We start from the raw sequence: 20,019 nt of genomic DNA on the forward strand, positions 1-20,019 counted from the left end.
GCGCTCTCCTGCTCTGGCGCGGCCAGGCCGCTGCTCTTAAGCCTTTCGTCGCCATCACGGGCTCGTCTGGTCGCCATCGCAGCCTCGTCCAGGCGATGGGATGGGGATGGGACGAGGTGGTGACGGACGCAGCGATGGACGGGCAGGCTGGCTGCGCGTGCGGTGAAGCGGCCCGCTGCCTTCCATTGAGTGCTAATCAGGGGCCTCAGGGGTGCTGCGCCGACTTCACGCGCTGCTCGAGAGGATGCGCCCCTGACCGCGCCTCTCTGCGCGTCGCGTGGGCCTCCAAGGGGCAAGGCGCGCGGTGAGAAGCTTCCGCGCAGCCCCAGGCACACAGCATCAGCGCTCTGACGAGCCGCGCGGCTGCACTCCGAGGAGCCGCTTCTCGCCTGCTCGCTCAGGCCGCCTCTCCTGGGTCCCAGCGCTCGCTCAGGCCGCTCCACCCTCCCGGCCGCTCGCGAGCTCGTGGCGCAAGGCCCGCTTCCTCTGACAGGATCTATTACGCGTCTGCCTGTGCTGCTCGTGACCTTTTCTGCGCCAGGCTGCTGGCGGCTTGAGCTGGCCCTGCGCTGAGCCAAGCCTGGCGCCCTACAACCGCTGCGTCTCGCGAATGCGCTTGCCGCGCGCCCACTCGATCTCGCGGATGCTGCGCATGCCCGCGCCCTTGTCTGCACGCCGTCCGGGCCCACCGAAGCCGTCGCCGAGGCCGAGCGGCGCGGCGCCGCCGCAGAGCATGCCCATGGCACACTTGAGCACGTTGGTCTCGTTCGTCGAGCCCTCAATCGACGCCGACAGGTCGGCAATGCCCGCCGAGCGTGCCAGCGCGTGGATCGACGGCGGCGCACGCAGCCCGAAGCCTGCGAGTGTGGGTCAGCACGGCTGCTGCAGGAGCGAAGACATTGCAACTGCTGCAAGGCGCGGCCCATCGAAAGGCCGCCACGGCTCAAGTGCTGCAGAGCGGAGCCTGTTCCGCTGAGCATCGACAGCCGTGCTTGCGCCTCATCCGCTGCAGGACGTCTGCCGCGGCTGCAACTCGGCCACAGCTGAAGCAGCCCATCCCGCTTGTCGCCTCTCCCGCAGCTCCACAGCTCTTCGTGCATCGCACCCCAGGCACTCACCTGGCGGGCGTGGCCGCATCGTGACCGTACTGCTGCTGAACTTGCCCTTGACCGTCGTGGCAATGGTGCGGCCCTCGAAGCGCTCGACGTAGTCGAAGTTCTTGACGGCGTTCTGGAAGGCCTTCTTGACGGCGCCGCCCGCGTTGGCATCCTTGCCCTCGCCGACGCCGACGAGGCCGCGGCCGTTGCCGGCGACGACGACGGCGCGCATGCTCTCGTTCTTGCCCTTGCCCGACATCTGCACGCAGCGGTTGATGCACAGGACGTGGCGGTGCAGGCCCTGCACGTCGGCGCGCGACAGCGGCGTCACCGTGGGCAGGTAGGTGTCGGGCTCGACGGCGTCGCCGCCGCCGCCGCCGCCGGAGAGGGCGAGCGAGGCGGCCGACGGCGGCGTCGCCTCGAACAGCTTCTCGCTGTTGACCATTGTCAGCGTCGTCGGGTACGGCGCGGCGGCCGTGGGTGCGCGGCGGTACACCTCGACGGCGTCGAGCACGGGGTGCGCCGTGTGCAGCAGCGAGGGGAAGGAGCTGATGTCGAGGTCCAGCGGCGAGATGGCGGCGGCGCGCTTGCGCTGCTGCTGCTGCTTCTCGCTCGCCTTGCCCTTGGCGGGCGTGGACGAGGAAGCAGCGGCAGCAGGCTTAGACGCAGACGCAGACGCAGACGAGGAGGCGCCCGCCGAGCTCGAGGCGGCCGACTCGGCAGCCGGCTCGGCGGCCGCGGACGGGCCCGAGTCGCCGCGCGCAGACGAGGCATGGAGCGCGCGCACGTGGCGCACGCTGCGCGCGGCGCTGCGCAGCGAGCGCAGGGCGACGTGCGTCATCGGGCCGGGGCGAGGGTGGAGGATGGGTGCGCGGCGATGGTGAGGAGCAGCGGCAGCGGCGGCGGAGAAGCTCGGGCCGCGGCCGCGGTCAGAAGACCAGCGCCGGCGCGGCGCGTCACGTGTGTGCTCCCAGGCAAAATCTGGCTGACCTGACACGACTACAACGGCGCGACTACAGCGGGCATGCCGCACGTTGTAATCTGATGCTGCCGCGCCTGAATTCGCCGAGCGCGCCGCGGCTCGCAGCTCCGGCGGCGTGCCTGTGCTGCGCTTGTGCCTGCGCGCCGCCCGCACCCTGAGCGCGGCTGCAGGCGGCCGGCCGGCGTGGCGTCGAGCGGCGCGCCGGAGCGGACCCCTTGATGATTCGCAGCCTTGCCAGCCCGCAACGCCAGCCCGCAACACACGACACGCTCCTGCCTCGCACCCACCACCACCCATCCCACACATACCATGGCAGCCGTCGCACAGGCCTCGGCAGACCGCCTCGCCGGCCCAGACAAGACGGCGGCGACGCAGCGCATGCGCCTCGTCTCGCCCGCCCAGCTCGCCGCGCACACGTCGCCCAAGTCGCTCTGGGTCTCGTACAAGGGCCACGTCTACGACCTCACCGAGTTTGCGCCCGACCATCCCGGCGGCGACGACCTCGTGCTCGACTACGCCGGCAAGGACGTCGAGGAGATCATGGAGGACCCCGTGAGCCACTCGCACTCGACGTCGGCGTTTGACATTCTGCGCGAGCACCTCGTCGGCCGCCTGCCCGCCACCGCCGAGGAGCACGCGGCCCTCGCCGACGCCAAGAGCGGCGGCGCCGACTTCAGCGGCAAGGACGACGACATCGTCATCACTGCCGACTTCCACCCCGACGACACGGACGTGTCGGGCGACTTTGCGAAGCACGCGTTCCTCGACCTCAACAAGCCGCTCCTCGCGCAGGTGTGGAACAGCAGCTTCAGCAAGGAGTTCTACCTGCAGCAGGTGCACTCGCCGCGCCATCTCAAGGAGAGCGCGCGCCTCTTTGGCAGCGACTTCCTCGAGATGTTCACGCGCACGCCGTGGTACGTCGTGCCGCTCGTCTGGGCGCCCATCGCCGCCGCGCTCTTCCACCGCTCCGCGAGCCAATTCGCGGCGCAGGCGGCGGCGCGCCTCGGTGCCTCCACGGTGAGCTCGTCTGCGGCGCCGGCCGCATCCTCCGCTGTCGCATCGGGCCTGCGCTCCGTGCTCGGCGCCAAGGCCGCCGAGCACCTCGTGGCACCCAGCGTCGCCATCACGACGGCCGCGACGATCAACACGAGCATGTGCTTCGCCGCCGGCGTCGTCGTCTGGACGATCCTCGAGTACGTGCTGCACCGCTTCCTCTTCCACGTCGACGACTATCTGCCCGACCGCCCCTTCTTCCTCATGCTGCACTTCCTGCTGCACGGCATCCACCACTACCTGCCCATGGACCGGTGAGTCGCCGTGGTTATTGTGGTGGGACGCTTGGCTGGTGGCTCGTGGAAGGATGCTTGGCTGGCGGGCCTCGAAAGAAACCCTGGCTGCACGCGCGCTATTCATTGCGCTGTTGCTGGCGACGAGCAGCTGCATCTCATCTCCTCGCTAGCTGCTCTCTCTGCCTTCATACTGACACGCACACTCAGCCTGCGCCTTGTCATGCCGCCGCTGCTCTTCTTTGTGCTCGAGTGGCCCTTCACGCGCCTGGCGTACGCCATCTTTCCGCTGCCCGTGGCCAACGGCGTCATCTCCGGCGCGTTCGGCATGTGTGAGTAGCGCTCGCGTATTGCTGCCACTGCGCACCAGCTCACACCCCGCGCAGACGTCGTGTACGACGTGATGCACTACTCGCTGCACCACCACCGCTTGCCGCAGTACCTGCGCGAGATGAAGGCCTACCACCTGGCGCACCACTACAAGAACTACGAGGAGGGCTTCGGCGTCACGTCGAAGATCTGGGACTGGGTCTTTGGCACGCAGCTCTGAGCGATCGCGAGTCTCGCCTGAGCGTGGGCCGGTTCCGCACTCGCAGGCCGCCGACAGCGCGCCTGAGCGGCCGTCGAGCCGTGCCCCCCTCACACGCCGCCTGTATATCATCTCTCCGCCTGGCGCGTGTCTGTACATACCATGTGACGTTGCTCTCCATCCTAATGCGATCCTCTCATGACTATCCGGAGTGACGCTTGCGGCTGCGGGAGCTGGCAGTGCGGCTGGCGTGCGGCGCGTTCTCGGCCGGCAAGAATTTGGCGCGGCGGCGGCTGCTCCACTTGCGCTGCTTGCCTCACACGGTGCCGCTTCTCACCGCTCCACCACACCCACCTCTGCCTCACCCTCCAGCGCATGGGCAAGAAGGACAGCGGCGGCGCCGCAAAGGCGCAGGCCAAGGCGGCCAAGCGCGCCAAGCAGGAGGCAAAGGCCAGCAAGACGGCCGACAAGCTGGCGCAGAAGGCCAAGGCGCGCGCTGCCCCGCCGGCGGCCACGCCCGCCAAGGGCGGCAAGAGCGGCAAGGGCGGCAAGGGCAAGAAGGCGCCCGCGGCCGACGAGGAGGACCTCGACGCGCTGCTCGCCAGCTTCCGCGAGCAGTGGGCCGCCGAGCACGCCGTGCACGAGGAGCGTATCGGCACGGCGCCCAGCCGCCGCGCCAATGCCACCCTCACGCCCTGCCCCGGCGGCGACGACCTCTGGCTCTTTGGCGGCGAGTACTTCGACGGCGACCGGTGAGTGGCGCTGGAGGGCGTGCATGCGGTGCCTTTGCGCTGGGGTCAGACAGCAGCTCACTGCTGCCGTCGCAGCGCCACCTTCTTCGCGGATCTCTTCCGCTACACGCCGGCCTCCTCGTCCGCTGAGCAGGGCGTGTGGCGGTCATACTCCTCGGCTAACCAGCCGGGCCCGCGGGTGAGCTCAGTGGTCAGACACGCTTGTATGACTGCTCACCGCTTCTGCGCAGTCGGCCCATGCCATTGCGCCGTTCCCGGGCAACGGCGGCCAGCTCTTCCTCTTCGGCGGCGAGTTTGCTAGCCCTAAGATGAACAGCTTCCACCACTACCGTGATGTACGTCGAGCCATGAAGTCAGCGTCCACTTCGGCTGACTCTTCCGTAGCTCTGGATCTTCACAATCGCAACCAAGTCGTGGGAGCGGATAGACACCAAGGTGCGGCCGAGCGCTCGCTCGGGGCACCGCATGGTCTGCTGGAAGCAATATGTACGTGGCCCACATCGCCACCACGATGGCAGCAGGTTGACAGGCAGGTGCAGATTGTGCTCTTCGGCGGCTTCCAGGACACCGGACAACGCACCACGTACCTCGGCGACCTGTGGCTCTTCGACACGACCGAGTACAAGTGGCACGAGGTCAAGCAGAACGAGCTGCGCAAGGTGAGCTTGCTGCGGGCGCCTCTTGGTGCAGATGCTCACGCTCAGCTGGCTAGCCTGCGGCGCGGTCCGGCTTCTCGCTACTTCCTAGCGCGGACGGGTGAGTGAGGCGAGAGATGGTCATGGGCACGGGCTCACCCTCTGCCCAGCGTCATCCTGCACGGCGGCTACTGCAAGCGCTATGTGAAGGGCCAGCGGACGCAAGGCGTGGCGCTCGAGGACACATGGATGCTCACGATCGACGCCGGCCCGGATGGCGAGCTCTTCAAGACGGGCAAGATCGAGTGGCAGCGGCGGCGCAAAATCGGCTATGCGCCGGGTCCGCGCAGCGGCTGCACGATGGCGCTGTGGGGCACCAAGGGCATGGGTGCGCTCTTTGGCGGCGTGACAGACACCGAGGCCGACGAGGAGAGTATGGAGAGCATCTGCCACGCCGACATGTTCGCCTACCAGCTCGGTGGAAACGGCCGCTGGATCTCCCTGAATCTCAAGCGGCCCAAGAAGAAGGGCGGCAGGCGGCGGAAGAAGGTCGTGGCGCAGCCCGAGCAGCGCAAGGGTCCGCAGAGCGACGACGAGGATGAGGAGGGCAGCGACCGAGAGAGCGGCGACGAAGATGCAGATCGAGTGAGCTTGGCCCTGCTTTTCCTCGTCGTCATGCACTGCTGACATTCATTCAGTCACGGCCAGACGCACAGCCTGCTCCGGCTCCGACGCCTGCGCCAGCACCCGAGGAGGACGACGACCCGGATGACCCGCAGAAGAGCGTGCCGATCGGGCGCTACAACACCATGCTGGCCATTCAGCGCAACATCGTGAGCTGCGCCGAGGCCTGAAGCTTCTTCTTGTGCTGACACCGCGCAGCTCTATCTCTACGGCGGCATTCACGAGACTGCGGCCCGGGAATACGTGAGTGCAGTGCAGCATCTCAGCCGACCGCCAGCTGACACCGTGCGCAGACGATGGACGACTTCTACACGCTCGACTTGCTCAAGCTTGAGCGCTTCCACTGCCTCAAGGACTGCCCGACGGACGCGCTGGAGTGGAACGAGTCCGACGAGTCCGACGACGACTCGGACGACGACGATTCTGACGGGTCGAGCTCGGAGGACGACGAGCCGGCCGAGCAGGAGGGCGAGGAGATGCGCGAGGCCGACCTGCTCGAGGAGCTCGAGTGGCTGGGCGACGAGGGCATGAGCGACGAGGCCATCGCGGCCGCCAAGCAGGCGCTGCTGGAGAAGGAGGAGCTGCGCAAGAAAGCAAAGGTGTTCATGGGCGTGGCGCTTGACTCGACGCGCTCCGAGGCCGACATGCTCTCGACGCCGCTGCCAGGTGCGTGGCGCGAGTGTCGCCGTTCTCCTGGACGTGCGCTGACGCTGCGACGCAGGCGAGACGCTGCGTGTCTTCTACGAGCGCTCCAAGGCCTACTGGGTCGGCGCGGCGCACGAGCAGGGCGACCAGTCGAACCGCGGCAAGGAGCTGCGCCGCGACGGCTTCGCTGTGAGTGGTGGCGCGGCAGTATCTGAGCTCTTTTGCTGACCTGCCCGCTCGACAGATGGCGGAGAAGCGGTACGACGAGTACAAGCCGATGCTGCAGGAGGTGCGTCACGACTGGCCGCGCTGACGGCCTGCACTCGCTGACACGCTCGCAGATCGAGCGCATCCAGGCGGAGGCCGGCCTCGACGCCGAGGACATGCGAGCGGCCGCTGGCAAGACAGGCGGCATCGCGGGCGGCGGCGCAGGTGCAGACAGCCGCAACCGACGCTAGCTGTCGTGCCTCTCTCAATCGCATCGCATGCTCGCGCGAGAAGTTATGTCAATGGCGGGGCTGACCGGCTGTGGGTCCGGTGCGTTGGGCGGAGGTGCTCGGCCAGCAGACGGCGGCGCAGGAGCGGCGGCGATTACAGGTGCATGTGGTGGTGTTGAGAGGTGACGCAGACGGAACAGGGTGTGGAGCGGGACAAGAAGCAGGTGCAGTGGACGTGCCAAGCAGACAGACTGGTGCGCGGCGGCGACCTTACTCGTCCATACTCTCGTCGGCCTGCAGGCAGTCGAGTCAGCTCATGCCCAGCTGGTGCGCCAAGCATGTCAGCCACGCACCTTGAACTCATCCTCCTCATCGTCCGAGGCGATGGGCTCCTCGCCCTGCGCGAGGCCGGCGTTGGCGAGCGCCTCCTGCGAGGCGTAGTCGACCTGCGTGCGCGTCTTGCGCCCGGCGCGCGCATTGGGCATGATCTGGTCGAGGTCGAGGCCCTCGAGCGGGTTCTCGTCCTCCTGCGCATGCGATGTCAGCGAGATGCCAAGCATCGGAGCGGAAAGTGCGGGGCTCACCTCGTCGTCGTCCTCGGCAAGCTCCTCGTCCGAGCTGTCCTCGTCGTCGTCGTCATCCTCCTCCACTGTGCGCGCGGGCGTGAGCATGACGCAGTCGCTGCGCCACGAGAGGCGCAACTCACTCGGCTCGACGGCCTTGGCCTTGCCCTTTCCCTTGTCGACGGACGGCGCGGCGACCTCGGGCTGCTCGATGCTGCCGCTCTGGGCTGCAGCAGCGCCGGCGGAGCTGCGCGAGGCGTCAGCGCTGGACCGGAAAGCACAGCATGCGGGCGACGCACTTCTCGAGCTCAGACATGATGATGGTGCAGGTGTATGCGTGCGTGGGTGGTGCGAGTGCGTGGAGCGGCGGGCTGGGCGTGTGTGATGGAGAGTGGGGTGAGGGTGATGAAGCAAGGAGCGTGCGAACGCGGCGGAGCAGCGCAACACACAAACACTTTACGCGTCCGCACGCGCACGGCCGGCCTCGACGCGTCTCGTCCCCAGAGGCGGCCCAAGCGCAGCAAGCGCCGGCACCTCCTTGCAGTCAGGGGAGCGAGCGGCGGCGATCGCAGCAGCTCGATATGCCTCTCTGGGCCTCCCTTGCTGGATGGGCGAGGAGGCAACTCGAGCAGGCGTGCGCCTCGGCCTCGGCCACGGCAGCAGCGGGCGGCAGGAGCGGCGCACACGTGACCGAGGCGTGGGAGCAGGGCAGCCCGTGTGCCGTCCTCCGCCATCCCGACTCTGCTTGTGCGGGCAGCACGGACAGCATTCCTCGGTGACGAACGTCCGTGACTCTGCACGCGAGCCAATATCGATCTTCGAAGCCGTCCTGCTTCTGCCCTGCGTGCCAATGCAAATTGCCGCCTGCACGGTGCTGCGGTGCTGCCTGCCCGAGCCGACCGACAGCCGCAGAGCAGCGAGCCCACTGCGAGCTGTGTCGTCGGCCTCGGGCATCTCTTGCGCTGCCCCATCCCCCTGCAGCTGCATAATCCGCAGAGCGGCGAGCGGCGAGGCGGCGTCGTCGACGGGTGAAGTGGGTGGGCAGGCGCGTGCCGCAGCAGGCTGGCCGTGCCGCGTGCCGCGAGCGCGACTGCCGCACGTGCGCGGCGCCGGCAGCTGGCTGGCTGCGCGCGCAGATCGCCGACACTGGCGCCGTGCCTGCCGTGCCTCGCCTGGCCGCTGCCCGCCGGTTTCGCTGCCGCTGCCGCTGCCTTGCCTCAGCGCCGCCTGCCCGCCTCTCTTGCCGTCACCCGCCTCCCCCTCCCTCCTTCCCGTCTCGTTTCGCCTCAAGACACGCCCTGCCCATCATGGTGAGCATCACTCTCGCAAGCGATGCCGCACATGTGCCACGACGCCGCACATGCCGCACGCCGCGCACTCTCGGCGCCAGCGCGGCGGCCAGGAGCGGCGCTCGGTGGATGTTGGCCGCAGCTCGGCCCGACATGCTCTTCGCGCAGCGCCGCACACATGCTGCCGCACCGGCCGACGCCATGCCGATCTTCTACGCACTGTGCGGCTGCGACGACGCAGCATCGGCGCACCGAGCAGGGTCACGCTGGACGAGGCAGCCCAGCGCACAGAGGGCTGGCGCACAGTGGCGCGGACGCCGCCGAGCGGTCCGGAGGCGCCGGCGTTGGCGTCACGGCGTAGACGGGTGGTGTTGAAGTGCCAGAGGCGCCGGTGGCGCAGAGGACGGCCAGTGGTGGGCCAGTGGCAGCACGCAGCGATGCGCAGACGGAGCAGTCAAAGAGGGTGCAGTCCGGCGGCTTGTCGCTCTGCGTGTCGTGCTGTCACGCCGGAAGAAGGCCGCACGGCTGGTCTTCTCTCTGACCGCACGTCAAGCGAGACTGCGGACAGCGATAGGGACAGGTGGCATGAGCAGAGGCATGACGTGGTGCCAAGCTGTGGTCCCTTGGCCCTCTGCGGACCCTGCTGACGCCGCGTGCCCTCTTCAGGACGCCTCTTCGCCCGTCACGCTGCGCACGCGCAAGTTTATCACCAACCGCCTGCTGCAGCGCAAGCAGATGGTGCTCGACGTCATCCACCCGGCGCGCGCCAACGTCAGCAAGGCCGAGCTCTCGGAGAAGCTGGCGTCGATGTACAAGGCCAACAAGGAGCAGTGCGTCGTGTTCGGCATGCGCACCCACTTCGGCGGCGGCCGCTCCACCGGCTTTGCCCTCATCTACGACTCGCGCGAGAGCATGAACTTTGAGCCGCGCCACCGTCTCGTCCAGGTGAGTAGCGCGGGCTGGTGGGAGGATGACAGAGTGGCGTAAAGAGCAGAGGGCATAGGGACTGGACGGAGCAGATGTCGCGTCGAGGCGCAGGCAGGCAGGCATGTGCGGCGCCAGGTGGGATGCGTGGACGGTCGACGGTGCACGACTATCGGCGCGCAGCCGGAGCGAGACACGGCCGGGCGCGCATGCAGGCTCGGACTGCGCCGATGTCCCATGTGCCAGGGAGAAGTGGCGCTCCTGTCTCTTGTCTCGGTGCACGAGGCTGACCGACGTCCCACCTGCAGGCTGGCCTCGCCAAGAAGATCGAGAAGCCCTCGCGCAAGCTGCGCAAGGAGCGCAAGAACCGCGCCAACAAGCTGCGGGGCACGGCCAAGGCCAAGAAGTCGGACGCCAGCAAGAAGGTGAGTCGGCCGCGACGGAGCTGCGTAGTGCATCGTGCTGACTGCGTCTCCGTCGCCGTCTGCAGAAGTAAAGAGGGCCGCCAGCGCTGCCTCTTCTCTTCTCGTCTCTTGCTCCGGTCATTGCCTTCTCTGCGCATCCGTCTCTTCGTCCATACATCTTCCTCTTGCACCACCACCCACCACCACCGCCACACTACATGCATATGTACGGTACCCCACCACCACCCACCTCGCCGCCTGCTGCTGCGGCACGGGCGGACGCAGGGCCCAGGCCCCTGTAAAATGGCGTGCCCTGAATTGGGACGCTTTCTCTGTACCTCCGGCTTGCCGTCTGAGACTCTCGTGCTTGCTGCTGCCGTGACAGAGGCGCCGCTCGCGGCTTCTCAGAGTGTCGCTTGGCACGGTGGCCACGCCCACAGACATCGGCACATGATCCGGCAGCCGCCTGTGGGGCACACTGACGACCGCATGGTGCGCCGGCAACCAAAGTGCCCCGTCGGAGCACGGCCAGTGTAGGTGCAGCTCGATGAGCTGTGCCGGAGGGTGCAGCAGCGCAGGCAGCACTCCAGAAGAGCGGCGTGGCAGCGCGTGCCGTGCCGGCGCGTGGCGCGTGGGCGGCGTGGGCGTCGCGTTAGCGTGGGCGCAGCGGCCGCCCGCGGGGCTTTCGTCATGCTCGGCAGCCGCGCCGCCGCCTTCGCGTGGTGGCGATCTCGAGGCCGTCTGACCTCCGCTCGCGCTGTGCGGCGGGTGTCCGCGACGGCAGGCAGCTCGTTCACGCGGTCAGAGCTGGAGGGCACATCCGCACGGACATTGCACAACTGGCTGAGCGGCTATAAAGACGCAGCCAGAGCTGGCACCTCGCTGCGCCCCTCAGACTCTGTCACCTTCTTGTTCTCCCTGCGCTGGCGCAACTTCCTCTCTCTTTCGATACCAAGCATGCATGCCTTCAACTTGCTTCTGCCCGTCACCGCGCTGGTCGCGGCGACGCTGGCACAGCCCATTGACGACGCCGGCAGCCTGGAGCGCCGCGTCGTGCTGACGCCCGAGCTGGCGCAGCAGATCGAGGCCAACGGCGGCTTCCGCACGCCGCTCGCCACCATCAACGGGCGCCCGCTGAGCATCAAGATGGCCGGCCGCGGCCTCGGCGCCAGCCCGGAGGACGACGTCGAGCTGGCACGCCGCTACTTTGCGCCCGAGCTGGAGCAACAGCTCATGAACTCTGGCCACCTGCCGCCTCCGCCTGACCACTCCATCCACGGCGTGCGCCCGCTCAGCGTCAAGCCCAAGCTCGAGGACGCCGACGACGAGGCGGCCAAGCTGGACCGTCGCATCGTCATCACGCCCGAGATGCAGCAGCAGCTCGCCGCCGAGGGCAAGACGGCGCCGTTTTTCCCGCAGATACCGGAGATTGGGCCCAACCACGTCCGACCGCAGGTGCTGCGCCGCCGCGAGTACGACGTCGAGCCGAAGCGGCGCCTCACCTCGTCCTTTGGCTGTCACCCACCAGAGTGCGTGGCGTCGCCGCCGCCGGGCTACGACGCGTCAAAGACCAATCTCTTCGCCGACCCCAATGTCTTTCGCCGTCTGCTGTCGTTCAAGCCCGAGCCCAAGCCCGACGACAACGAGCCCAAGCCCGACGACAAGCAGCGCTGGGAGGATCTGGTCAAGGCTTTGAAGGGCATCATGCCCGGCATGAATCAGCACGATGCGTCGCCAGTGCGGCGCCTCAACCCTGCCATGGCTGTTCCTGAGGGCGAGAAGCCAAAGCCCGAGCCTTCACCCGAGGACAAGAAGCGCTTCGAGGCCCTGCTCAAGGCGCTCAAGAGCATCGTGCCCGGCATGAAGCAGCGCGACGCTGCCCGCGCGCCGACGGTGCACGACGCAGTCGTGCGCAGCCCTCACCCGCTCTCGTAGTGACCTGCTCTTGCAATGCATGCGTATTCTACGGCTCGTCCGGTACCGTGAGGCTGGCCATGCTGTCGGCCAGACTGCCGCTGCCGACGCTGGCGCTGTCTGAGTCGAGATCGGCATGCCAGTCGTCGTCATCGCTGAGCAGCCCGTCGTCGTCTTCCTCTTCTAGCGCTCTAAGTGTGTGCTGTCCTGGCGTCTCTTCCCGTGCCGTGCGGTCGCCCTCTATACTCGCGCTCTCCCAATCGTCGCCGGCCTCCGAGGCAGAGTAGAGCTCGCTGTCGGTGCCCAGGTCCGTGCCCGCGTCCGTGCTCAGGTCCGTGCCGAGGTCGGTCGTCGGCGGCGTCTCGAGCCCGCCTGCCGGTGCGTGCGCTAGCCCGGCGGCACTGGCGCGTGGTCGGGCAAGCGGACGCGGGTGTAGGATCCATGTCTCGCGCACCACCGCCGCGCTCTCGCCGGAGCCTGGCCGCTGCGGTGCGTCCTTCGAGAAGGACGGGCAGCCGTGTATCCGCGCAAGCTGCAGACACGATTAGAGAGCGCCAGGCGAGGACGGGCGCTAGCACACTCACGCAGTGCACCGCCAGCCGCAGAAACGCATCGGGGATGATCCAGACAACGGCGTGCGGCGCGCGCATCTTCTCTGCAAACTGCGGCGGCTCGTCGTCGCTGGCCTCCTGCGCCTCTTCGCCGCCCTGCGGCAGCTCCTCAAAGTCGGCGTTGACGAAGATGCGGGCGCGCGTCATCGACGGCCCGACATGCACGTCCTGGCGCAGCCAGTCGACGAGCTCGCGCTCGGCGCGGCGCACGAGGGCCTGCGCAGGGCCGAGGTCGTCGTGCGCGTGCGCGGCATTGCCAGCCAGGCCACTGAGGTGCAGCGTCTCGTCGCTGGCTTCCATATTGCCCACGTTGCGCGCGCGCGACGAGGAGCGCTGCAAGCCAAGACGCTGCGAGAGGACCCAGTGTGCCTCGCGCAGCGAGAGGCGGAACTGGCCCGACGCCGATGACGCCGCCCGCGCCGCCAGCGCAGCTGCGTCCGTCGCGGAGCCCTCTGGCGGCCCAGACGGCGCACTGCCGCGCTGCATCTGTCGCAGTGCGGCAGGCAAGGGTGCCTTGGGCGCTCGCAGCGGGTTCGGGTGCAGCAGCGAGTAGTCGCGCGGCCGGGGCGGCACGGCGTGCGGGTTGCCGAAGAGCACCGCTGTGGCCAAGCTTCAGCAGCATGACAAGGGGCTGGGTCGTCTCACGCAGGCCCTCCTTCCTCTGCTCGGGCGGACAGCCTAGTGGCTGGCAGCGCCTGTGCAGCAGCCTGTCCATGCTCCAGCACCGACGCACTGCACAGCAGGCGCAAGCATCGCACGTCGCCTCGCCCAGGCTCGCGGCGTCCACGGCCGGACTCACCGTTCTCGGCCCTGCGCAGCTTGCGCTGGCCCAGGTCCTTCTTGCGCTTGCCCGCCGGCGCCGCACGCACCGGCGGCGGCGCCGCTGCGCCCGCTGCGCCGCCCAGGTGCCGCACGCGCGGGTTGACGAGGATGGCGGGCATGCGCAGCGGCACGGGCCCGTCGCCGCTGGCCGGCGCGCGCGGGCGCGGCGGTGCAGCGCTGGCTGGCGGCACATCGTCGAGGCCGAGGATGGGCGGCAGGCCGTCGTGCGTGTCGTCCATGCTGCGCGGCGGTGGTGGGAGCTGAGGCGAGTCGCGGCTGGGCGTATGCAGAGCGGAAGGTGGAGGCGAGGCGCGCTGCTGACCGCGCCGTGCAGCAGCCGCAGCACAAGACAGCGCCAGGTACAGGCACAGCAGCGTGCTCCTCAGCTCTGGCGTCGGCGACATCTCGCATGAGCAGTCCGTCCCCTGCCAGCTCAGGACAAGCTGGAGCATCGCTCAGACATCTCGCTGCGACATGCATCCATCTCCATGCTCATTCCACCGGCCACTCGAGCCGTGCCAGCGGCGGCAGCGCCCCCGTGCCCGTCCAGCGCACCTCGACCTCCTGCCACACCTGGCTCACCCGCACCTCCTCGAAGCCGAGACGCGCAAACAGGCGCCGGCTGCCGGCGTTGGCGAGGCCGATCTTGGCGTGCAGCGCCGGCGCAGGCAGCGGAAACGGCGCAGGCAAGGAGCCGAGCCCGCTGGAGGCGTGCGAGGCGTAGTGCAGCAGCAGCGACACGGCCTCTTGCGCAATGCCGCGGCCGCGAAAGGCATGCTCTGAGCTGGGCAGTCAGTGGTGCTGAGACGTTCACACGCTCGCAGCTGCCTCACCGGCGATCATAACCTCGACCTCGGCGCACCAGCTCTTGGCCTGTGGCGGTGCGTCTGCCGCCTCTGTGCCCTCCTCTTCCTCGTCGTCGTGTGCTTCGGAGATGAACAGGTTCACATCGCCGATCATTTGGCTCTCGCTGATCGCCTCTGCGGCACTCTGCGGCACCACACTGCCCGGCGGGCGCGCCATGACGATGAACGTCAGCTCTGCACAGCGTCAGCGCTGTGCTCCAGCCTAGCACGCGACGTGTCAACTGACTGTCGTCGTCGGCGTGCCAGCTGGCCTGCATTTCGTACTCCTCCGGCAGCGACAGCGGCTCCGAGGCGGTGGCCTCGCGGATGAGCGGGTCCTGCATCCAGGCGTGGTACTGCGGCGCGAGAGGCGCATGTCAGAGGCGCGCGGAGGCGGCACACAGGAGGCGGCGCACCTTCTCGACGTGCTCCTTCCTGCCCACAGAGAAGCGTCAGGGCGTGCTAGCGGGACGCTGAATGGCACACAATACGCACCGGTACGGCACGAGCAGCACACGCGGGCCGACGAGGACGAGGCGCTCGTTGGCGCGCATCTTGGGCGGCTTGAGGCGTGGCTGGCGGGAAGCAAGAGGCGGGAGCGGCGCTGCGTGGAGGCGCGCCGTGCGCCATGAGGAGATGGGCGACGACGCGCCTGCACCTCATCGTTGCGTCCACACCGCCATCCTCAATGTCCACGCACCCGGGCACCGCAGCCGGCGGCAGCGGCGCCGCCACGCCCATCGCCGCCCCGACACTGCAGGGCCCGACCAAGACGCCGCTGCTGACCTTCGCGCCCGGGCTGCACCTCCTCTCCGTGCCCGCGCTCCTCTCGCTCATCTCCGCCGGCAGCGGCAGCGGCGACGAGCCGTACCTCGCATCGCTCGCCCCGCGCTCCATCCTCCTCATCTCGCCCGAACGTCCGCCGGCGCGCCTCGCACGCTGGGCCGCCGAGCGCCGCGTGCATCTCGTGCACTTTGGCCTGGGGCCGTGCCCGCCGCTCGACGGCGATGCCGAGGGCAGCCACGAGGACCGCGACGGCGGCGACCGCGAGCGCGTCTGCAAGGAGGGCGTCGAGTGGTGTGTGGACCGCACACGGGCGCCGCTGATCGTGTGCGATACGTGAGTGGCATACCACCGGGAGAGAGACAGCACTGGCGAAAGTGGCAGCTATGACGAGAGGGACAGCGCCGGCGAGAGAGACAGCATCTGGCGCATGGCACCCTCCTGCCAGCACACAGCTGACAGACTGCCGCAGCTCGGGCGCGAATGAGGCAGCATTAGTCATCGGCTGTCTGCGCCGCCTGCAGCGCCGCAACTTTGCCAGCATCTGCGCCGAGTACCGCACCATTGCCGGCAAGCGGGCGCGCGCCGCGAATGAGCGCTTCATCGAGGTGAGCGCCTCAAGGGCAGCCCGCTCACGAAGGAGCCTTGCTGATGTGCGTATCCGCTCAGATGTTCGACACGGACCTCGTCTCGCTGCCGCCGCGCGAGCGCCTGGCCGACTGGTTTGCACTGCACCTCGACGACGATGACCGCGAGCTCGCGGCGCTGTCAGAGGCGCCAGCCGGATGAGCCCCAGCGCATCGAAGCACGCAAGCACGACGGCGCGCGCGGCAGAGGTGTCATTGCACTGGCCGCGGATCACCCTCGCGCTCAAGGAGCATTGTTCCGCAGCCAGGCGCGCGAGTCGCTCAGCGCAATGTGGCCCAGCCCGCTGGCGGCGCTGATGGCGCGCACCGAGGAGCGCCAGTGCACCTGCGGCGCCTCGGGCAGGGCGATCTTGAGCTCGATCGAGAGAGCCGAGAGCAGCGGCGTCAAGTACCTGGGAGACGTCCTGGTCAGCGACGCGAGCGGCGACACTCTATGCGCGACTCACTCGGATGCAACGCGCAAGATTGCCTCGTGGCTCGGCACCTTGCCCGAGCCGGCGCGCACGTTGAGCACATCGATGACGAAGGCGCCGCCGACGAGGCCGTGCACGCGCTCGACGGCGCGCTGGCACGCCTCGTGCACCGTCTCGGCGCTCGGCGCAGAGGTTGGACCCGTGTAGGAGCGCGGCGACGAGCTGTATACTTCTGCGTCAGCTCTGCAGCAGCAGCACTCTCTGTGCCTCCGTTCGCCGCACGCACAGACGCAACGCAATGTATGCGCTCTCGCTGCCCTTGACGTTGAAGCGATCATACGCAGGCGGTGCAGCCGCCTTCGTCTTCGCAGCCGCTGCGTTCTCTGACACAGGAGTCACTCGTCAGACCGAGGCGATGCACATTCTATTGCCGGCTGGCTAAGCCCTACTCACGCAGAGCATCGACAGCGGGGCCCAACGGCTGCCACGCAGAAGCCTTCTCAGCCGCATCTTCCGCGCTGATGGGTGCAGCAGCAGCAGGAGCATCGGCCATCTGCACGTCTGCGGCCGCGCCAGGGACATCGGCGGCGCTTGGCGCATCGCCTTCTGCGCCCTCCTCCTCGTCGGCGTCGAAGAGCAGCTCGAGCGCGGGGCGGTAGCGCTCCATCTTCCACATGTCGCGCACGGCAATCGAGGCCAGGTCGAAGGCGAGCGCGACGATGGGCTCGCGCTTGCCGCTTTCGCTCGCGGCGCCCGGGGCAGAGAGGCGCGGCAGCTTGGGGTAGCGCTGCGAGAAGTGCGTGAGGAGGCAGTGCTTGGCGTTCATCTGCCGGGCAATGTCGATCGCCTGGCCGAACGTCGAGTGTCCCTTGAACTTCGCCATCTCGTGCTGCGAGTCCTCGAGAGTCGCCTCGTGCACGAGCACGTCGACGTCCTTGCCTGCGCGCACCAGAGCAGCGCACGGCTGCGTGTCGCCGGAGTACGCCACCGACCAGCCGCGCGCGGAGCGTGCCACGAGACCGAAGCACCTGGGCACGCGGTGGATGACCTTGCACGTCGTCAGCTCGCGCAGGCCCATGCTGGCCATGGCGTCGCGGTGCCGTTGTCGGAAGAAGCCTAGGGACGTTCCAGTCAACGGGGGCGAAGCAGCGCGCGACGAGCCTTCTTCTCCGGCGTTGGCCGTCTGCGCCTCAGCAGCCGGGTCCTGGAAGATGCTGCCAGTCTCGAACTCGAGATAGGCACTGTCGATAGTAAGGACCGTCTCGGTGATGCCGAGGGGCTCGCAGTGCGAATACTCGCGCAGGTAGTCCAAGGTTGCGCGGTTGGCGATGAGGTACAGCGGCCGCGAGGGCCGCAGCTTGTGGCGCGCCGCCAGGATTCGTGCGGCGCCGATGTGGTGGTCGCCGTGGATGTGGCTGAGGAACATGATGCGGAGCTCGCGCAGCACCTCGTCGACGCCGCGGCCCGGCTCCAGAGCATCGGCTGCTGCGTCGCGCGGGCCGCCCTCGTAGCGCGCCTTGTGGCCGTGGCCGAAGCGGCGGCAGAGCTGTCCGTACGTGCCTTCGCCGGCGTCAAGCAGCATGTAGCCGTTGAAGCCAGGTGCGTGCACGAGCGTGCCGCTGACGTTGCGATACTTGCTGGGCGAGGCGCTGCCCGTGCCCAGCGGCGTCAGAACGAGGCCGTGATCCGCGTCATCGGCCTTCGCACGCTCCCGCGCCTCCTCTTCGACCTGCACGCGCAATGACTGGCACATGCGCACAAATTCTGCCCAAGCGCTTTCGCGAGCGGCTTGACTGGCGCGGCCGACCTTCTTCGCGGCCGGCGGACGCGCGCGGAAGGCCACGGCAGCCTGCGTGAGCGCATCGTCGAGCGGAGCGAGCAGATCAGGCGCAGAGCTGGGCGGCGCATGCGCACGGCCCGGAGGGACCAACGGCACGACGAGGTCCGGCTGCACTGCTTGCGCGTCTGGCAGTCCAAGCTCGGCGGTGTCACGCAAGGGCGAGACGGAGTATCGGATCGGCGTCCAGATCTTCGGGTCCAGGTGCGAGAGCCGCAGGTGGCTGAGCGCTGCCGAGGAGAAGGCATTTGTGTCCCTGGTGAAGGCCGGGCTTGAGATCAGATGCTGCACCTCTCCGCCGAAGCGCTCGACGAAGGAGCGGTAGTGCGGGTCGGTCAGGACGTCTGGCGGCGCCGCGTGGATGATGGCGGCGATCTTCACGCCGTCCTTGGCTCCAGCGACGTATCGCTCGAAGCGCCGCTGGTTGTCTTCCGACAGCAGCGAGGGCAGGAAGTCGACCGACGGCACGTAGAGCTGCATGAAGGCCTGCAGCAGAGGCGTGAGCGGGTCGCTCGAAACCGACACAAGCGCAGAACTGACCGTGCCTTCCTTGGTCTCGCCAAGGACCTGCGACGCCTGCACCTCGACCTCTTCGTTCTCAATCGCTTGCAAGATCTCGTCCCTGATCTTCAATTGCTTCTTACTCTTGCCTTCTTGTGTCTTCTGCAGCCAGTCCTGACGCTCCTGCTCCGACATCTGCGCCCACGCGACCGGGCGCTGGAAGCGGATCGAGCCCTGCTTGATCAGCGTCGCGCGGCCCGGGCCCAGCGGGACGCCCAGTGCGCTTGCCAGCTGCACGTCGAACTTGCCGCGCTGCGGCGGATGCTCGACGATGTAGCTCAGCGCATGTGCGGGACCCTCCGCAAAGATGGGCCGCTGGTCCTTTGGCACAAACAGCTGGCGCCACACGCGTGCGCCGTCGGTGCGTGGCTCGGGATACACTGGGCGGAAGAGCTGCAGCCAGTCGGGTTCGCCGTCTGCGTCGCTCGGCAGTGGTGAGCGCGACTCGGCGCGGGGAAAGCTGCCGGAGCGCTCCGACACCTTGCGTCTCTTGTGCTCCTGTTTCTGCGCCTGGAAGTCCTCAAAGCCCGCGTGGACGAGAGGCACAGCGTGCACTGTGAGGTGCTCGTCCTTGTAGAAAGCGCTTGCGCCCTCTTTGCGACGCGCTCCCCCCTGCGAGCCCCCAGCTGAGCCGGCGACCTCTGCCTCGTTGCAGTTGAGCAGCAGCTGGTCTCGTTGTGTGTAGCTTCGCAGCGAGCAGAGATGCTGAGCCAGCTGGTGCGGGCCATGCACCGTGAGAGTGCGACAGCCGCTGTCCGCCAGGGTCATGATCAGACCTGCAGCAGGTCAGCCGAGGTCCGACAGTCCAAGCGAGCCGCACGAGCATCCAGCGCTCTCGAGCTGACTCACCAGCGGTGCCTCCACTCTCCACGCCCACCGTCGGCAGGAAGAGGTTGACGTCGGCACGAGACAGGCCCTTGGTGCCACGCTGGTTCATGGCGCGCGTGGTGCCCTCGGGCGCATTGAACATGTAGCGGCGCGCGCCGACGCTGAGGATGAGCACGGGCAGCAGCGTCGCATTGTCCGAGCTCGGCGGGTAGATGATGCGCAGCGTCGAGACCATCACGTCGTTGGGTGTCTCAGTGACGAAGAAGCGCCGGAAGGTCGCGCCTGGCGGTGTCCGGCTCGGCGGCGGCGGTGACGCTGCGAGGCGCTGCGAGGCGAGAAGCGGCCGGCCTGCCGGCTGCCAAAGGCGTGCGAGGCCCGCGAGCGGCGAACGAGGCGCCAGCTGCAACGTGGTGGGCGAGAGCGCAATGGCGCAGAGCGGGCGTTGCCGGGCTGACAGCGAAGGAATGCAGCGGTCCAGCCTCTGTGTCCACAGAGCAGCGTTCAGGGTGAAGTGGGCAGTGGCAGCGTGAT

General features: G+C 68.3%; 11 protein-coding genes across 11 annotated transcripts; 5 read left to right on the forward strand and 6 right to left on the reverse strand.

Annotated features, from left to right (window-relative positions):
* Positions 1-729: 729 nt before the first annotated feature.
* FA09DRAFT_283394 (hypothetical protein) lies at positions 730-1,356 on the reverse strand (the record flags this gene model as incomplete). The annotated part of the gene is made up of 2 exons (XM_025739848.1): positions 730-857; positions 1,119-1,356. Coding segments are annotated over 2 exons (366 nt in total), but the record flags the coding sequence as incomplete, so codon positions are not given.
* FA09DRAFT_331918 (hypothetical protein) lies at positions 1,333-1,964 on the reverse strand. Its single transcript, XM_025743236.1, has 2 exons — positions 1,516-1,964; positions 1,333-1,463 (listed from the first exon to the last, which is right to left on the reverse strand). Exons 1-2 carry the CDS (start codon positions 1,936-1,938, stop codon positions 1,425-1,427), a joined length of 462 nt encoding a protein of 153 aa, XP_025595877.1. The 5' UTR covers positions 1,939-1,964; the 3' UTR covers positions 1,333-1,424.
* A 424-nt stretch (positions 1,965-2,388) lies between these two features.
* On the forward strand, positions 2,389-4,041 carry FA09DRAFT_331919 (putative SCS7-required for hydroxylation of ceramide; the record flags this gene model as incomplete). The annotated part of the gene is made up of 3 exons (XM_025743237.1): positions 2,389-3,386; positions 3,576-3,697; positions 3,752-4,041. 3 exons carry the CDS (start codon positions 2,389-2,391, stop codon positions 3,913-3,915), a joined length of 1,284 nt encoding a protein of 427 aa, XP_025595878.1. The 3' UTR covers positions 3,916-4,041.
* Positions 4,042-4,237: 196 nt separating this feature from the next.
* Positions 4,238-7,122, forward strand: FA09DRAFT_311815 (hypothetical protein). Its single transcript, XM_025740675.1, has 13 exons — positions 4,238-4,646; positions 4,722-4,824; positions 4,877-4,981; positions 5,031-5,132; positions 5,186-5,305; positions 5,359-5,402; positions 5,452-5,926; positions 5,980-6,114; positions 6,164-6,208; positions 6,259-6,631; positions 6,687-6,799; positions 6,855-6,899; positions 6,952-7,122. The coding sequence occupies exons 1-13, from the start codon at positions 4,270-4,272 to the stop codon at positions 7,066-7,068; spliced, it is 2,154 nt and encodes a 717-aa protein (XP_025595879.1). The 5' UTR covers positions 4,238-4,269; the 3' UTR covers positions 7,069-7,122.
* Positions 7,093-8,016, reverse strand: FA09DRAFT_331920 (hypothetical protein). The gene is made up of 5 exons (XM_025743238.1): positions 7,910-8,016; positions 7,754-7,857; positions 7,632-7,696; positions 7,401-7,574; positions 7,093-7,341 (listed from the first exon to the last, which is right to left on the reverse strand). Exons 1-5 carry the CDS (start codon positions 7,924-7,926, stop codon positions 7,318-7,320), a joined length of 384 nt encoding a protein of 127 aa, XP_025595880.1. The 5' UTR covers positions 7,927-8,016; the 3' UTR covers positions 7,093-7,317.
* Positions 8,017-8,874: 858 nt separating this feature from the next.
* On the forward strand, positions 8,875-10,483 carry FA09DRAFT_331923 (putative 40S ribosomal protein S24). The gene is made up of 4 exons (XM_025743239.1): positions 8,875-8,920; positions 9,566-9,844; positions 10,132-10,248; positions 10,314-10,483. Exons 1-4 carry the CDS (start codon positions 8,918-8,920, stop codon positions 10,317-10,319), a joined length of 405 nt encoding a protein of 134 aa, XP_025595881.1. The 5' UTR covers positions 8,875-8,917; the 3' UTR covers positions 10,320-10,483.
* A 646-nt stretch (positions 10,484-11,129) lies between these two features.
* On the forward strand, positions 11,130-12,189 carry FA09DRAFT_331924 (hypothetical protein). Its single transcript, XM_025743240.1, has one exon. It carries the CDS (start codon positions 11,185-11,187, stop codon positions 12,160-12,162), a length of 978 nt encoding a protein of 325 aa, XP_025595882.1. The 5' UTR covers positions 11,130-11,184; the 3' UTR covers positions 12,163-12,189.
* A 1-nt stretch (position 12,190) lies between these two features.
* FA09DRAFT_340933 (hypothetical protein) lies at positions 12,191-13,813 on the reverse strand (the record flags this gene model as incomplete). The annotated part of the gene is made up of 3 exons (XM_025744379.1): positions 12,191-12,673; positions 12,726-13,351; positions 13,552-13,813. The coding sequence occupies 3 exons, from the start codon at positions 13,811-13,813 to the stop codon at positions 12,191-12,193; spliced, it is 1,371 nt and encodes a 456-aa protein (XP_025595883.1).
* Positions 13,814-14,066: 253 nt separating this feature from the next.
* Positions 14,067-14,973, reverse strand: FA09DRAFT_340934 (hypothetical protein; the record flags this gene model as incomplete). The annotated part of the gene is made up of 5 exons (XM_025744380.1): positions 14,067-14,353; positions 14,408-14,614; positions 14,667-14,775; positions 14,836-14,854; positions 14,915-14,973. 5 exons carry the CDS (start codon positions 14,971-14,973, stop codon positions 14,067-14,069), a joined length of 681 nt encoding a protein of 226 aa, XP_025595884.1.
* Positions 14,974-15,103: 130 nt separating this feature from the next.
* On the forward strand, positions 15,104-16,475 carry FA09DRAFT_331928 (hypothetical protein). Its single transcript, XM_025743241.1, has 4 exons — positions 15,104-15,538; positions 15,675-15,810; positions 15,872-16,239; positions 16,294-16,475. The coding sequence occupies exons 1-3, from the start codon at positions 15,108-15,110 to the stop codon at positions 15,989-15,991; spliced, it is 687 nt and encodes a 228-aa protein (XP_025595885.1). The 5' UTR covers positions 15,104-15,107; the 3' UTR covers positions 15,992-16,239; positions 16,294-16,475.
* Positions 16,476-16,588: 113 nt separating this feature from the next.
* FA09DRAFT_134287 (hypothetical protein) lies at positions 16,589-19,496 on the reverse strand. The gene has a single exon (XM_025739090.1). The coding sequence runs from the start codon at positions 19,426-19,428 to the stop codon at positions 16,708-16,710; it is 2,721 nt and encodes a 906-aa protein (XP_025595886.1). The 5' UTR covers positions 19,429-19,496; the 3' UTR covers positions 16,589-16,707.
* Between the last annotated feature and the right edge of the window lie 523 nt (positions 19,497-20,019).

The sequence above is a fragment of the Tilletiopsis washingtonensis genome (assembly GCF_003144115.1).
Source record: "Tilletiopsis washingtonensis strain MCA 4186 unplaced genomic scaffold FA09scaffold_21, whole genome shotgun sequence".
NCBI classification, from domain to species: Eukaryota; Fungi; Basidiomycota; class Exobasidiomycetes; order Entylomatales; genus Tilletiopsis; species Tilletiopsis washingtonensis.

What these genes read in the sequence shown, in the direction of transcription:
- FA09DRAFT_331918 (XM_025743236.1), bottom strand. Translation starts at nt 1,938, where the DNA reads ATGACGCACGTCGCCCTGCGCTCGCTGCGCAGCGCCGCGCGCAGCGTG. An exon ending in ACAGCGAGAAGCTGTTCGAG is followed by an intron (nt 1,464 to 1,515) that starts GCGACGCCGCCG and finishes GCGGCGGCGGCG; the next exon opens with GCGACGCCGTCGAGCCCGAC.
- FA09DRAFT_311815 (XM_025740675.1), top strand. Translation starts at nt 4,270, where the DNA reads ATGGGCAAGAAGGACAGCGGCGGCGCCGCAAAGGCGCAGGCCAAGGCG. An exon ending in AGCAGAACGAGCTGCGCAAG is followed by an intron (nt 5,306 to 5,358) that starts GTGAGCTTGCTG and finishes TCAGCTGGCTAG; the next exon opens with CCTGCGGCGCGGTCCGGCTT. An exon ending in GCTCTCGACGCCGCTGCCAG is followed by an intron (nt 6,632 to 6,686) that starts GTGCGTGGCGCG and finishes GCTGCGACGCAG; the next exon opens with GCGAGACGCTGCGTGTCTTC.
- FA09DRAFT_331920 (XM_025743238.1), bottom strand. An exon ending in TTGCCGAGGACGACGACGAG is followed by an intron (nt 7,575 to 7,631) that starts GTGAGCCCCGCA and finishes TCGCATGCGCAG; the next exon opens with GAGGACGAGAACCCGCTCGA. An exon ending in ATGAGGAGGATGAGTTCAAG is followed by an intron (nt 7,342 to 7,400) that starts GTGCGTGGCTGA and finishes GACTGCCTGCAG; the next exon opens with GCCGACGAGAGTATGGACGA.
- FA09DRAFT_331923 (XM_025743239.1), top strand. An exon ending in CGCGCCACCGTCTCGTCCAG is followed by an intron (nt 9,845 to 10,131) that starts GTGAGTAGCGCG and finishes TCCCACCTGCAG; the next exon opens with GCTGGCCTCGCCAAGAAGAT.
- FA09DRAFT_331924 (XM_025743240.1), top strand. Translation starts at nt 11,185, where the DNA reads ATGCATGCCTTCAACTTGCTTCTGCCCGTCACCGCGCTGGTCGCGGCG.
- FA09DRAFT_331928 (XM_025743241.1), top strand. Translation starts at nt 15,108, where the DNA reads ATGTCCACGCACCCGGGCACCGCAGCCGGCGGCAGCGGCGCCGCCACG. An exon ending in CCGCTGATCGTGTGCGATAC is followed by an intron (nt 15,539 to 15,674) that starts GTGAGTGGCATA and finishes AGACTGCCGCAG; the next exon opens with CTCGGGCGCGAATGAGGCAG. An exon ending in CGAATGAGCGCTTCATCGAG is followed by an intron (nt 15,811 to 15,871) that starts GTGAGCGCCTCA and finishes GTATCCGCTCAG; the next exon opens with ATGTTCGACACGGACCTCGT.
- FA09DRAFT_134287 (XM_025739090.1), bottom strand. Translation starts at nt 19,428, where the DNA reads ATGACCCTGGCGGACAGCGGCTGTCGCACTCTCACGGTGCATGGCCCG.